Genomic DNA, 15,259 nt, shown 5'->3' with positions numbered 1-15,259 from the left:
TTTCCTCAATTTGAATTTATGTCTCCTCAGGCAATTAATCTGGGCAAGAGGAGGAATCCCATCAGCACTCAGCTTCTTCAAACCATTCAAGGCCTTATACACCTCAATCAGATCATCTTGCAAGTGCCTAGTCTCCAGGCACTGTAATTTGCATAACTTAAGCCTTTCTTTGTAAGAGCAACCCTTTGTTCTATTCACTAACCCTGTTGTCCTTCTCTGTACTCGTTCCAGCAGCTCTACATCCTTCCTAAAATGAGGCCTCCAGCCCTGTATACAGTACTCAAGGTGTGGCCTGACCATTGCTTATACAAGGGGAAAATTACCTCCTTATCCCTGCTAGAAAAATTCCTGTATATCATCGATAAGACACCATGAGCTACACTTGCAGTCCATCTGCACTGCTTAGAAAACTTCCATATCTGACTACACAATTACCCCTAGGTCCTTTTCATTTTCTACCACCCTGAGTGTAGTACCACACAGTTTATTACGTTACTCTGGAGTTACTGCTACTCATATGCAGTACTTTACATTTGTCAATGTTATACTTCATTTACCGCCTCTCAGCCCATCTGCTCAACTTTTCTAGATCCTGCTGCAGTAGCATACTGACATTAACAACCCTGCCAACCTTTGTATTGCCTGCAAACTTAGACATCAAGTCTGATATACCTTCTTCAATATCATTAATAAATACAGAAAACAACAGTGGACCCAACACTGAACCCTGGGGACTCCACTAATAACATTAGCCCATGACGAGCAGAGTCCATTGATTACCACTCTTTGTCTTCTCCTACTCAATCAGCCTTTATCCATAGCAGCAATTTGCCCCCAATACCACAAGTGCCCCAATTTGTACAGCAGTCTTCCATGTGTAACAGCTTCAAAAGCCTTCCTAAGATCCAAGTATATGATATCAAAATTATTCTTTGCATCCAGTTTCTTTGTGACCACATCATAGTAACCAATCAAATTGGTCAGACAAGACTTTCCCTTAACAAACCCATGCTGTGTCTGAACTATAACTGAAGTCTTATCAAGATGTTTGCATATATTCAAGAACTGGTAAATATATAGCAGATACATACTAATATAGGTTGTGGCTAAACATTTTCAGAATATAACTGCCACTACGGCTAACTACGCTTAACACTGTTGTTCGAAAAGTTTGAACTGAGAATCAATATATGGTGCAAGATCTTATCTTAATTGTCATCATCTGAATCTTGTGTGGATTTCTCCTTCTCAAAATACTCTCCCTTGAACTTTACACGCTTTCAGTGCTGTTGTACCCATGCATTAAATGCTTCTTGCAAGCTATTTTTTGAAAGACTACGAAGTGCTTCCATTGTGGCTCTCAAGCATAGCTATCAGATATGAAACGCTTGCCTTTCAGAGATTTCTTCAGATGTGGAAACAGGAAGAAATCACAAGGGGCTAAGTCCACTGAATAAGGGGAATGTGTCAGAAGATTGGCACCTATGACAGTGATCATTGGCTGCACGGTATTAGCCATATGGGGGCTTAGCATTGTCTTGACAGAGAACTACTTCATACCAGAAAGATCTTTGACATTTCTCACAAATGGGACAATGAAGTTTGACTCTGAGAACCTCAGAGTAAGCTTCCTTATTCATAGTTGTTCCACAAGGTACGAAATGTATAACAAGAATGCCTTTTATGTCAAAAAACACAAGAACCATTTGTTTGTAAGCTGAACAAGAAGCTCGAAATTTCTTAGGTCTTAGTGAATCAGAATGCTTCCACTGACTTGACTGTTGTTTTGTCTCTGGATCATAGCAAAAAAATCAAGTCACTATTTGATTTAAGAAGTTTTGTTTCAAAATGATCAAGCATTTCTTTGCACAAGTCTACTTTTTGCTGTTTTTGACTTAAGTCAAATTGTGTGGAATCCAGCAGACACAGATTTGCAACATTTTCAGGTGATCATTTATTATATCATATTGATATTTCATTTATTTAATATTGTGAGCACTACCGCATGAACTGGACATTCTAATAGCTAATTTATGAAGTGTAATTCGCCTGTCTTCACCTAAGATTTCCTGGACTTTTGAATTTTACTCAGTTGTTGAGGAGGAAGGCTGACCAGATCTTGGGTCATCTGCAAGAGACTCACCACCGCCTTCACTGATTGGCTTGTGCCATTTAAATATGGTAGGATATGGTATTGAGTGTCTTGGTAGGATATCAATATCCTACCAAGACACTCAATACCATATGCTTCATTCTTCTCTTAACTGTTTTCGATGCATGCTCAGTCTGACGCAATAATGAATCACATATTGCTGTTCAATCTGTATGTCCGACATGATACTTGCTTCAAAACGATCATCAGTGACACATGGCTAAAAAAAAAAATTTTCACATAACACTAGCTCGACAAGTACTGGCATGCAAACACAGCGTCTGCTCAGTAACAATCAGAGAGAGCACCTCTAGCAGCAGTTATGGAGAGTTTGTGTGGTAAACAAAATCTTGCACCAGTCAAAGAAGCCAATCTCCAATTGGGGATAAGGTTTTTTTAGGGGAAATGTGGGCCAAGTGGCCAGTATTTCATTTGAGTGTTTTATAGGTCAAACAATCTTAGCTTAGGAAGCCTTTAACAATGGCTTTCAATAAGCGAAGGAGGGAACTGTGGTGCCATCTCCAAAAATTAGTCAAAATTCAACTACAAAGGATAATTTAATGTGCTTTAGGTTGCCTATGCTGTGCTACTATTTTCTGTGCTATAGTGACAATGTAGCAATCACACCCCTTGTGTTCATACTACATACTTTTCACCTTCAAATGGAAACAGATTCCTATTTGCTTTGCTTTTGCTAGTACTATCAACAAGTCCCAAGAGCAAACATTTGATAAGTTGGAAATTATCTGTCCTGATGCATATTTAGTCAACTCTTTGTCACATTCAGCAGAGCCTGTTCTGTGGCTGATGTCAAAATTAAAATAGACCCTACTACTGCACTGCACAGGGACAGTTTCGGAACAATGAAGGACAGGGGTCGGCAACCTGCAGCTCTTTGAACATGTAACTGCAGCTCTAACTTTTAGCCCACATGAAGCACAATTTGAAATGGAGTTAGAGGACTTAAAAATCAAGGACATTACTAAAATGCCTTAAAACTGAAATTGGGGATTTGGAGAGGCAAAGTAATAAAATAACACATTTGGAATAAAAGAAAAAAAAATTAAAATAACAATAAAATAAAATTTCAGCTTTAGCTGCACAAGCCACTAGTTATATTATAATTACATTGTGTTCCTTTTTAGTCAATCTCAACTAAATTCAAAAACATGCAATAAATACAGTGAGTTTCTCCATACCAGGTAATAGCAGTTGTACTCAGTTCTAATTTTAAAAAATAACAAACCAAGAATAATGAACTATTCTAGCAGGTGTCAGTGTATCCAGATTGTCTCAATATCTAATCAAATTAACACAAGGCACATTTATAGAAATTAAAAATATTGAGTGTATATCTTGAAATACTTTCAATCTTCAATAAAACTGAACCAAAAAGAATTTCTGAATTTAACCTTTGAAACAAAGCATTCTGGATATACTAAGGTTTAGCAAGTTTCCTGCTAAACCTCAATATATCCAGACTGCTTTTTACCAGTTTCTTAATTTAAAGGGTGTGCCTTTCTTACTCTAACATGTTTTGGAAAGAGCAATCTGTTAACTTTAATTTTGTATGACATTAAGATTTTCTCTCTAAAATATCTGTTTCCGTTTAAACGTATATTACCAACTAAGAGAGAATATTCAAGACTTAGACTTAAATGGATGTCAAACGAACTGATGAGGCTAGTGGCAGAGAAGAAAAATGCATGGGATGCATATACATTATCAGAGGATACAAAAACCTACAGTAAAGTATAAACTAGCGAGCAATCAAGCCAAAAAGGGAATTAGGCAAGATAAGGCACAATATGGGAAGTCACTGGCAAAGAATACAAAAAAGCAGGGGGGGGGGAACAAAAACTTCTTTACTTAGATTAACACTAGAAGGGGGATAAATCATATTATTCCACTACATATGAATGGTATAATTGTTGATGATCCTGTTCAGGTTGCTGAAAACTGAATACATATTCTGCATCTATATTGACCTATGAGAAATATTTTAGGTATGGTGATGCCCAGGGCATATCAAATTCTAATATGGGAGTAAATGATTTTGTAATAACTGGGAGAAAAGTGGATAATAAATAATAATAAATAAATAGTAAATAAGTGTTCCAGGGGTGAATGGGATCTATTCAATTACATTGAGGCAGTGAAAGAGGCAAGCAAACCTTTAGCCATATTTATAAAGCATCCTTGGATTTGGGGGATGTCCTTATAGATGGGAGATGTGCAAGCATATGCTTAATTCACAAAGAGGAATCAAAGGTGACATGAATAATTACAGACCTATCTTAATTTCTGTTGAAGGGAAAATAATGGAGTCACTAGTTAAAGAAGTAATGCAGGATCAACTAGATAAGAATTTAATTCTACTGCAGTCACACCTTGCTGTGATTATCAAGGACTATCATCCCTGACTAATTTGATTGGATATGGTGATGTAAAAAGGAACTAGTTGCAAAAAATAATTTTGACAACATATATTTAGATTTCTGAAAAGCTTTTGCCTATTCAACACTAAAGACTGCTGTAAAAATTCGAGCGGTGTAGCATTATGGCAAGCTACTGATATGGATAAAGGGATGGTTGAGTGGGAGATGAAGAAGAGTGGTTATGAATGTGCATTGCTCTTCCTGGACTAATGTTATTAGTGGGAGTTCCCCGGGTTTCATATGAAGTCAAAATTGCTATAATAGTTAATGAACATGCCAAGCTTCTAAAAGATGACTTAGACGTCAGGGATGGTCAGAAAAGTGACAGTTATATTTTAATGCAGAAAAATGCAAGGTCTTACACTTGGGGAATAGTAGCCACAAAGTAATCTATACACTTGGCAGAGTTGAAATCATTGGTGGAAGAAAGAGATTTGGGAATTACTAAATGGTCAGACATGGTTTCCAAAACAGTGCAGACAGGTCGCAAGGAAAGCCCATGGTGATTTATTGAAAATTTGTTTGTAGAGACAGGGATGCTATATTTCACTTTATAAGTCAATTGTAAGACTGCACTTGGAATACCATGCTCAAGTATGGAGACTGCTTTAAAAAAAATAAATAAAAACCAAGCTTACTGAAAGAGAACACAGAAGGGCAATGAGTTTGGAAAAAAGGACATTGATATGTACATATGAGAGAGGAGGGGGGAGATTATCCATATTTCAGGATATCATTTGCTGTATAATTTGCTTATAATTCATCTAAAGTGACTTTTTATTTGGTTCATATATTCAGCAAACTTCATAACTTATTGTAAACTCTTCTTGCAAATTACAACTACATCTGCTTCATCCAGCATTTGTGTGAATCTGTTATCAGTTTCATATCACTTCAGAACAGCTGGAAAAATGTGTTTAATTACAGTTATAAAATTTTACCTTGGTTGTGTGGAATTAAATGTTTCTTTTTCTTTCTTTCTTTTTTGTGCATGTAAAAAAAGTCTATTTATGGAAAAAGCTGGCCACAGGAAGCTGCTTGAGAGACAAAGATTACAAAAAACTATACACTATAACAAATTAGTTATAGTGTAACATCATATTACCCACTGCTGATGAATTATGATGAAAGTCTAATGAAGCATTAGCATTAGTAAAGGCATATGATGCAAGAAAGAAAGCTTATACAGCATCAGCCAAAAAAAAAACAAAAAAACTTCCACTTCACCCCTCCGTTTGTTTGAAAATATCTGTTTATTTAGGGTATATCAACTTCCACAACAAGGGATGGAAGTCTGTTCCATCAACCAACTACCCGCTGGCTAAAGGCATTTTTCCGCACATCTATCCTACATCCGTCTTTCCTCAATTTGAATTTATGCCCTCCCAGGTGATTATTCTGAGCAAGAGGAAGAATCCCATCAGCATTGAGCATGCTCAAACCATTCAAGGCTTTATACACCTCTATCAGATCACCTCGCCGGTGCCTAGTCTCCAGACACTGTAATTTGCAAAACTTAAGCCTTTCTTCGTAAGAGCAACCATCTTGTTGCCCTTCTCTGTACTTGTTCCAGCAGCTCTACATTCTTCTTGAAATGAAGCCTCCAGACCTGTATACAATACTCAAGGTGTGGCCTAACCATTGCCTTATACAAGGGAATAATCACCTCCTTATCCCTTCTAGAAAAATTCCTGTATATCATTGACAAGACACCATGAGCTACTCTTGCAGCCCATCTGCACTGCTCAAAGAACTTCATATCTGCCTGCACAATTACCCCCAGGTCCTTTTCATTTTCTACCACTGTCAGTGTAGTACCACAGAGTTGATACGTTGCTCTGGGGGTTGCTGTTTCCCATATGTAGTACTTTACATTTGTCAATGTTAACCTTCATTTGCCACCTCTCAGTCCATCTGCTCAACCTTTCCAGATCCTATTCAGCAGCATAGCGTCAGTATTGTCCTTAACAACTCTGCCAACCTTTGTATCGTCTGCAAACTTGGACATTAAGCTTGATATACCATCCAATATTATTTATAAATACAGAAAACAATAATGGACCCAATACTGAACCCTGAGAGACTCCACTAATAACATTAGCCCACGATGAGCAGTGTCCATTGATTACCACTCTCTGTCTTCTCCCCCTCAACCACCCCTTTATCCATAGCAGCAATTTGCCTCCAATGCCACACTGCTCTAATTTGTGCAGCAGTCTTCCATGTGCAACAGTAACAAAAGCCGTTCTAAGATCCAAGTATATAATATCAAAGTTATTCCCTACATCCAGATCTTTTGTGACTGCATCATAGTATCCAATCAAATTGGTCAGGCAAGACTTTCCCTTAACAAAACCATGCTATGTCCGAGCTATAACTGAAGTCTTGTCAAGATGATCCTGCAGTGCTTCTTTAACCAGTGCCTCCATTAATTTTCCTGGAACAGAAGTTAAACTCACAGGTCTCTAATTACTTGTGTCAGCCTTTGATCCTCCTTTGTGAATTGGGGTCACAGGCCTCTGTAGCCGAATGGTCAAGAGTGGGAGTACAGTAGCACACACTCTTTGAGTAAACCAGGGTTCAAGCCCCTGACTGCTAAATACGGTCGATCTGCCAACCCGCACTAGACCAGTGTGGCAGATTATGGTCCATTTCCCTCATCATGAATTGTTGAGGCGGCTTCCATCCTGCATTGGCTTGATAATGGCTGCACTTTACCCCCCCCCCTTTTTTTTTGCACATCTCCAGTCTATGGGTACCTCCCTTGAGTCAAAGGAAGCTCTCATAATTATGGCTAAGGGTTTGCTTACTTCCTTTGCTGCCTCCTTTAATATAACTGGATAGATCCCATCCATCCCAGGTGCCTTTCTTGTGTTTATCTTCAACAATTTCTCCTCCACTTTACTCTCATTTATTACAAGATTATCTACCTTACTGCCAGAGTTGAATACACCTCTCGCATTCCCCTCGCTGAATAATTCCTCATGTGTGAATATCGATGCAAAATATTCAATTTAGTTTGTTAGCTACCTGAACAGGATCATCAACAGTTGAACCATCGATATCAAGTGGACCAATCTGATTCATCCCCTTCCTTTTAGAGTTTACATAAGTAAAGAACTCTTTGCTGTTTTTCTTTGCATCCTTTGCCAAAGATTTCTCATAATCTGCCTTTGCCTGCCTAACTTCCTTTGTGACTTGGTTACAGACCAACTTATATCTATCATAGGCTTTTGTGTCACGTGTTAATTTATATATGCATCCCATGCATTTTTCTTCTCTGCCATGTGTCTCATTAGTTCATCTGACATCCATTTAGGCCTAAACCTTAAACAAAATTTCTTAGTTGGTATGTAAAGCCTAGTAGCTTCCAAGACAAGTTCTTTAAATGCTTTCCATTTTGAATTTGCTGTTGGTAACATCATCAGTTGGTCCCACTGCATAGAATTTAAATAGTGTCTCAGACCATCGTAGTCGCCTTTACGAAAGCAATAACCGTTCCCTTTACCCCTGATGGTAGTTACCTCTTTGAGTAAATCGCGCTTCAGCACACTGTGATCACTGCCACCTAGTGGTTCCTTTATCTGCAGATTTTTAAACCATGAAGAATCACTACTGATAATCAAATCAAGAGTATTACTCCCTCTAGTTGCCTCCCGAACATGCTGATGTAGAAAACAATCATCCAATAAATGCACAAAAGCCTTGCTAGTGTGTGAGTGACCAACCCACAAATTCCAGTCAATATCTGGGAAATTAAAATCTCCCATTATAAGACTCTCTGATTTACTGGCCCACTCTATTTCCCTGTACAGTTTCTTATTATACTCATCAGAGTCATTAGACCTATAGCACACTCCTACTCGCAATTTTGATCTCCCAATGCTTAGGTCACACCAAACTGACTCGACACTGCACTGTCCAGCGATGTCGACTGGCTTCACTTCCTTGGATTTTACTGGGAGTCATCACCATGGTTATGCTATTAGTGTTTCTTAACTAATAGCATAACCCCTCCTCCCTTCCTATCCTGTCTATCCCTTCTGTAGACGTTGTACTCCCCAAATTCCAGTTCTGCATTCCTTATATCTGTGTGACACCACGTCTCTGATATCCCAACAATATCCACCTTTGATGCTTTGAGCAATACCTCAAATTCATCAAATTTATTTACCAAAACTCCTAGCATTGGTGTACACGCAAGTATACACGCACCTGTTCCTATTCTTAGCTACCCTAACACAATGCAGGTGTTTACTTGTACCGCAATGACTGCCAGCAGTCTCTGAAATATCCTGCATCTTGTTTTCCAGGCTTCTGCTCATTCCAATAGAAGCAGTGCAAGAATCACTTTCACCTCTGCCAGTGGCTACTGTTAATCTATTAGTCCTTGTATCCCCCCAAGCTAGTAGTTTTCCGAACCACCTAACACTGCCTCGATAGCATCAGCAAATATTCTTGATCCCTTTCTATTTAAGTGTATCCCATCCCTATAGAAGTAGTCTCTCCTGTTAACAAGTAAAGACCAGGCTGAAAAAAATTCTACCCCTTGAGCCTTGCACAATCTTTCCAGGGCCAAATTGATCAGCCTCACACATTACAGTAAACAATGCTATTGTGGCACATTTCTATTTTGCAAAGACTACCACAGCACACCTGATGACCAATTCATTAACAAAGATAAGCAGAAATTCACAAAATAAAAAAAAAGAAAAGAGAAACTCAGTTTTTGAAAAAAAAACAAACAGAAAAACTCTGTCATCAACTACCCTATGAAGGTGAGATGCATCTAGACTACGAAGATTTTATTATGATGGTGAGATGCAATGTGGACTAATGAAATGCCACAAGGCTAGGTGGGGAAATGTGAATCATCCCCTTCACTTTAGGCAGATTACGAGTAATCCTTGGCAAAAGGTGCTAAGAAAAACAGCAAGGATTTCTTTACTTATATAAACTCTAAAAGGAAGGGGATGAATCTGATTGGTCCACTTGACATCGATGGTTCAACTGTTGATGATCCTGCTCAGATAGCAAACAAACTGAATGAGTATTTTGCATCTACATTCACACATGAGGAATTATTAAGGTTTGAAAATGGCAGAAGGTTATCAAATTGTAGCAGGATACTTAATGATTTTGTAATAACTGAAAGCAAAGTGGAGGAGAAATTGTTGAAGTTAAACATAAGAAAAGCACCTGGGATGGATGGGATCTATCCAGTTATATTAAAGGAGGCGGCAAAGTAACTAAGCAAACCCTTAGCCATAATTATGAGAGCATCCTTGGATTCAGAGGAGGTCCCCATGGACTGGAGATGTGCAAATGTATCCCCAATTCACAAAGGGTGATTGAAGGGTGTCACGAGTAATTACAGACCAGTTAGTTTAACTTCTGTTCCAGGTAAAATAATGGAGTCACTGGTTAAAGATGCATTGCAGGATCATCTAGACAAGACTGCAGCAATAATTCAGACACAGCATGGGTTTAAATGAAAGTCTTGCCTGACAAATTTGATAAGATATTATGATGTGGTTACAAAGGAACTGGATGCAAAAAATAATTTTGATATCATATATTTGGATTTCAGGAAAGCTTTTGACACTGTTGCGCATGGAAGACTATTGTACAAATTGGAGCAGAATGGTGTTAAGGGTAAGTTGCTACAATGGATAAAAGGGTGGTTAAGTGGGAGAAGACAGAGGGAGGTAATCAATGGGTGCTGCTCTTCATGGACTAATGTTATTAGTGGAGTCCCACAGGGTTCGGTGTTAGGTCCACTGTTGTTTTGTATATTTATCAATGATATTGATGAAGGTATATCAGGCTTAATGTCGAAGTTTGCAGATGATACAAAGGTTGGCAGGGTTGTTAATGACAGTAATGGCAGTGTGCTACTGCAAGAGGATCTAGATAATTTGGGCAGATGGGCTAAGAAGTGGCAACTGAAGTTTAACCTTGACAAATGCAAAGTACTGCATATGGGTAGAAGTAACCCCAGAGAAACGTACCAACTGTGTGGTACTACACTTAAGGTGGTAGAAAATGAAAAAGACCTGGGAGTAATTGTGCAGTCAGATATGAAGTTTTCTGAGCAATGCAGACAGGCTGCCAGGGCAGGTCATGGGGTTTAGTCAATGATATATAGGAATTTTGCTAGCAGGGAGAAGGAGGTGATTTTCCCTCTGTATAAGGCAATGGTCAGGCCACGCCTTGAGTACTGCATACAGGTCTGGAGGCCTCATTTTAGGAAGGATGTTGATTTGCTTGAGCGTGTACAGAGAAGGGCAACAAGATTGGTGAGGGGAATGAAGGGATCCTCTTACCAAGAGAGGCTTAAGTTCTGCAAATTGCAGTGGCTGGAAACTAGGCACCTGCACGGTGATCTGATTGAGGTATATAAGGCCTTGAATGGGTTGAGCACGCTGAATTCTGATGGGATCCTTCCACTTGTTCAGATTACGAACCTAAGGTGGCATAAATTCAAATTAAGAAAAGACAGATGTAGAACAGATGTGCGGAAATTTGCCTTTAGCCAGCGGGTGGTTAATTGCTGGAACAAACTTCCATCTGTCATTGTGGAAGTTGACAGGTTAAATAAATTTAAGGATGAATTGGACAGGCATTTGGAGGGAATGGTGTAATTTTTTTTTTTTTTTTTTTTGGCTAATTCTGCATAAGCTCATACACTTGCTTTCTTGCATCACATGCCACTACTATACTACTTCCAATTCACTGTAACAATTGATAATCACCTTTTCAGTGAATGAATGAATCTGACTTCTAAAACTTTTGGAAATCAGACATATCAAAGTGAGCTGTTATTTTATTGCTATATATATAGCTTAAAACAATTTTCATTGATGCAGGAATGCTCATTTGTTTAAATGAATGCCCATAAGGTAAATGTTACCATATATTTTTTGGAACATCCTTGAAATACTAAAGTGCATAAACAGTTTACAACTTAAAAAGGCATTAAATCTGATAGAAAAATTAACTCTACTTAGGCTGGATGAAAATCCTTTAAACAGATAACTCCCCCACCACCCTTGAATATATATATATATATATATATATATATATATATATATATATATATACATACATATTTTTTTTTTTTAACTTGGAAAATTAGCTATGGATTCTCAGCTAGCCACACTATAATTTTCATTATCAAAATCTTTCAAAAGTGAGAAATTTCATTTCAAATACAAGTAACCCTTGTATAATACGGTAGTTAGGTTCCTATAAAATGTCGTGTTGTGTGAAACCATGTTATACTGGACTAAGAAAAAGCACAAAAAGGATTCATTCCAAATACTTAAAAAAAAATAAAACACCATTCTAGATTTCATGTATCTTCTGCTCTCTTTAAAAAATCCGTAAGTAATCTGGGTTTGATTGCATTTGCTTGATAAATCTTTGTGAATTTCATAAATGCCTAGTTCATACGGAACTAGGCATTTTTGAAGCTACTTTTTGAACTTTGGGCACCTTTCATGTAAGAATCTGCATTCAAAAAATAAGATTCTAATTGCTTGGGTAACATTATGCCTTCCCGTGTGCTTTTTAGTGTAAAATTTGGAATTTTAGAATTTTCAAATGCGCTATCATCCTCTGAATTAACTTGTTTTACCTCCGATGTTATTTCCACCGTATCCACTTCTCCAGTCTCTTTTTCTACCAATAATTCTTAAACATCTTCAGTAATCATATCATTTTTTATTTTTTTAGGAGCATCGGCGGCTAAGGTCATGTTACTCTGTGTATATTGTCTACTATAAATTGAGTGTATCCTGAGAGCTATTTTCTGTTTTGCTGGACGAAAAATCCGAGTTTCCGGGAGAAAAAAAACCATGCTGCCCGAGCCTGACTAACTCAGCCAAGATGTGAAAATGACCCAAAAAATTTCTCCTGTCATCAACAGGATTCGAACTCAGGTCTTTTCCACCCTGTGTGGGGAGGAGAGCGATTCTGTCAACAGTGCTACCCACGAAGGCTTCAGTAGTCATATCATCAAAACCTTCCCCTCCTACCGACTCAAGTTCTACTATCGCAGCAATTCAGTTTTCTGCTGGTTCAACCATATTTGCTGAATGAACTGACTCTGGCCATACATTTTTCAACATGCATTTAAAGTTGACGGTTTTACTTCTTTCAGCGATAAAGCTATGATTCCGATACAGTCCACAATTGAGAAATGTTTCCATGCCACCATTACTTCAATTGATTCAGAATCAATTTTTTCCAAAATCCATTGTAACGGTTTTCTGATGTAATGAGTTTTAAAGGTGGATATAATGCCTTAATCTAATGGCCGAATGAAAGTTGTATTAACCCAGTACAACTGTGGCAGTAGGAACATAACTTCAACGTCTGGATGACTTAAATCTTTTGGATGGCCTAGTGTGCTATGCAATAGTAATAAAACTCTGAAAGTTAGAGATTTTTCCATAAGTTCAACAGCACAGAGTGTAACATGGAGATTTTCCAACAAAATAAAAAGCTGGGATTTCTCAATAATTTTTTTTTTTTTTTTTTTTTTGGGATTAAAAAAGAGTGGAAATGTTGAAAAATGATATCCAACACAATAGCAGCGTTTTCCCTGCACAAAAGCTCAAAAATATCCTGCTATGTGAGGTTTACCAAAATTCTTTAACCGTGTTAGAGCGAGGATTGCCACAATTTATCAATTGTGTTAGAGTGAAACCATGTTGTAGAAGTACCATTTTATACAGGGGTTGCCTGTATTCAAATTCAAATTATGCTTAAAGTTTTCTTAATATACCAACCTATACAATCTACAAGAACAATCTGTCTGGCAAGAGTTCTTTGGATCAATAACGGTAATCCCGATCCACTTCCTGAAGTTACAGATTGGTCTAATATTTCCTAGAAAAAGATAACAAAAAAAAAATTAATAATCCATAAAACAAGAATATTTCAATATGTCTTCCATAATAGAGACAGATATTAAGGATCTCCATGAATGATTAATGTCTGCTTCAAGCTCTATATATTGGCAATCCTACCATCTTTATTTTTAATATTAACCTAAACAATACAGTGGAGGGAAGCAAGCATAGGTAGCATCAGCCAAAAAAAAAAAAAATAAATAAATAAATAAAAAATAAAATAGATCAAATTTAAATTAAATTAAAATGAAGTACCCCATGTCATGTTGTCTCCTTTCATTTACCTATTTCTTTCAGCTATTTAACCAAATCCCTCCTTAAATCCCTCCCAACTTTCACAACACAAAAGCAGGTGTGAGTTAACTGAAGGAAAATTTTTAGTCATCTAGTCCAGTGGCTCAAACCTCTTTGGGCTTTCAGCACACTTGAAAAATAATTTAAATTTTGTGGCACACTTTATCAAATATAATTGTGGTGGTTATAACTAAAAAAAATATACAGTGGATTCCGGTTATTTGGGCCACCGGTTAATCGAGGCAGCCGTTTATTTGGGGCAAATCTTAAAAAACAAAAACCAATCGAGAAAATAACCAGGGTTTACTTCGCTTAATTGGGACAAAATGCTGTTTAATCGGGGCAGGAGACCCCAGCACTGGAGATTACCCTACGATTGTCTCTGACCGTACCACGTAGTTCGGTCGGATTTCTGGAGGTCACAACCATAAAACAATTAGCAGTCACCTGTTTATTTGGCTTTTCTGTTAGTGCAATCTATCATAAACGGACAGTAAACTCTACTTTATTGAATTTGTGATAATACCGACAGCTGGAATTCTGTGGGTTATTATGGTAAAATGTGTTTACACTACCATGGAATCTTCAATCATATAAAAAAAATAATTTTCAGAATCTTCTCTTCATTCCTATTTTTAAAGCTTCCTAATTTGTTACTCCGTTCTCACTTGCGCGTGTTGTGTTACTTGCAATTTGTGTGTGCCCTGTTCTTTGTTATTGATTGCTTATCTTTTTACTGTTTTAAATTTCAGCCCCCACCAACAAATGTCAGTGAACAGAAATGTCAACTAGTTTAGTTTAGTTAGTATGTACATATTACAGTACGTATTAATTATTCTGATTATCACGTATATTCTTCCGATTTTTACGTATCATTTAATTTTTTAATTGGTAAGGTAATAAAGGGTAAATTTGTGCTTAATATATCTTTACTTTTATAGCCTGTGGATAATATTCTTCCTATTTTCGCTAATTAGAATCGCTGTTTAATAGAATTAAAATTCAATTCACAAACGTGATCATAATGACCGGCGCTTACTGCACATCGTATAGTGAACAGTACTTTACTATTTTGAGTTCGTTGTAACGTGATTTGATTGTACAGTGAACTAATTGTAAAGGGGGGTAAATTGTATTTTTAACTATTTACGTGAAACTTCGGATAATTGGGGCAGCCGCTTAATCGGGCCAAAATGCACTAGTCCCGATGTGTCCCAAATAACCGGAATCGACTGTACTATATAGTCAATCGAGGAAGAATCAATACATTTTTTAAAAAGCTCAAGCCAAAGATTTTTTATTTACTTGCCAAATATACAAATTGGAAGTGTTCACTGAAATATTTTAACAAGACACCTGAGCATGATGCTTTTGAGCAACTTCCTCTATGTTAGGGCATATTTTAGATAAACTTATTCTGATGTCGTCTTAAATGCACATAAGTTTTTCTCCTTTAT

General features: G+C 37.3%; 1 protein-coding gene across 1 annotated transcript in view; it reads right to left on the bottom strand.

The window, feature by feature from the left end:
* The window catches only part of LOC150075048 (activin receptor type-1-like), a 134,758-nt gene that overhangs the window by 55,494 nt on the left and 64,005 nt on the right, over positions 1 to 15,259 (bottom strand). Inside the window, exon 5 of the mRNA XM_090389085.1 lies at positions 13,386 to 13,485. Within this exon, the coding sequence (XP_090245211.1) occupies positions 13,386 to 13,485 (100 nt within the window). The remainder of the gene's footprint in view (positions 1 to 13,385; positions 13,486 to 15,259) is intronic.

The sequence above is a fragment of the Mastigoproctus giganteus genome, chromosome 14 (assembly GCF_048544385.1).
Source record: "Mastigoproctus giganteus isolate SK-2022 chromosome 14, ASM4854438v1, whole genome shotgun sequence".
In the NCBI taxonomy this organism is placed as follows: Eukaryota; Metazoa; Arthropoda; class Arachnida; order Uropygi; family Thelyphonidae; genus Mastigoproctus; species Mastigoproctus giganteus.
The sequence above is the reverse complement of the archived record's forward strand: the minus strand, read 5'-3'. Positions and strand labels throughout refer to the sequence as shown.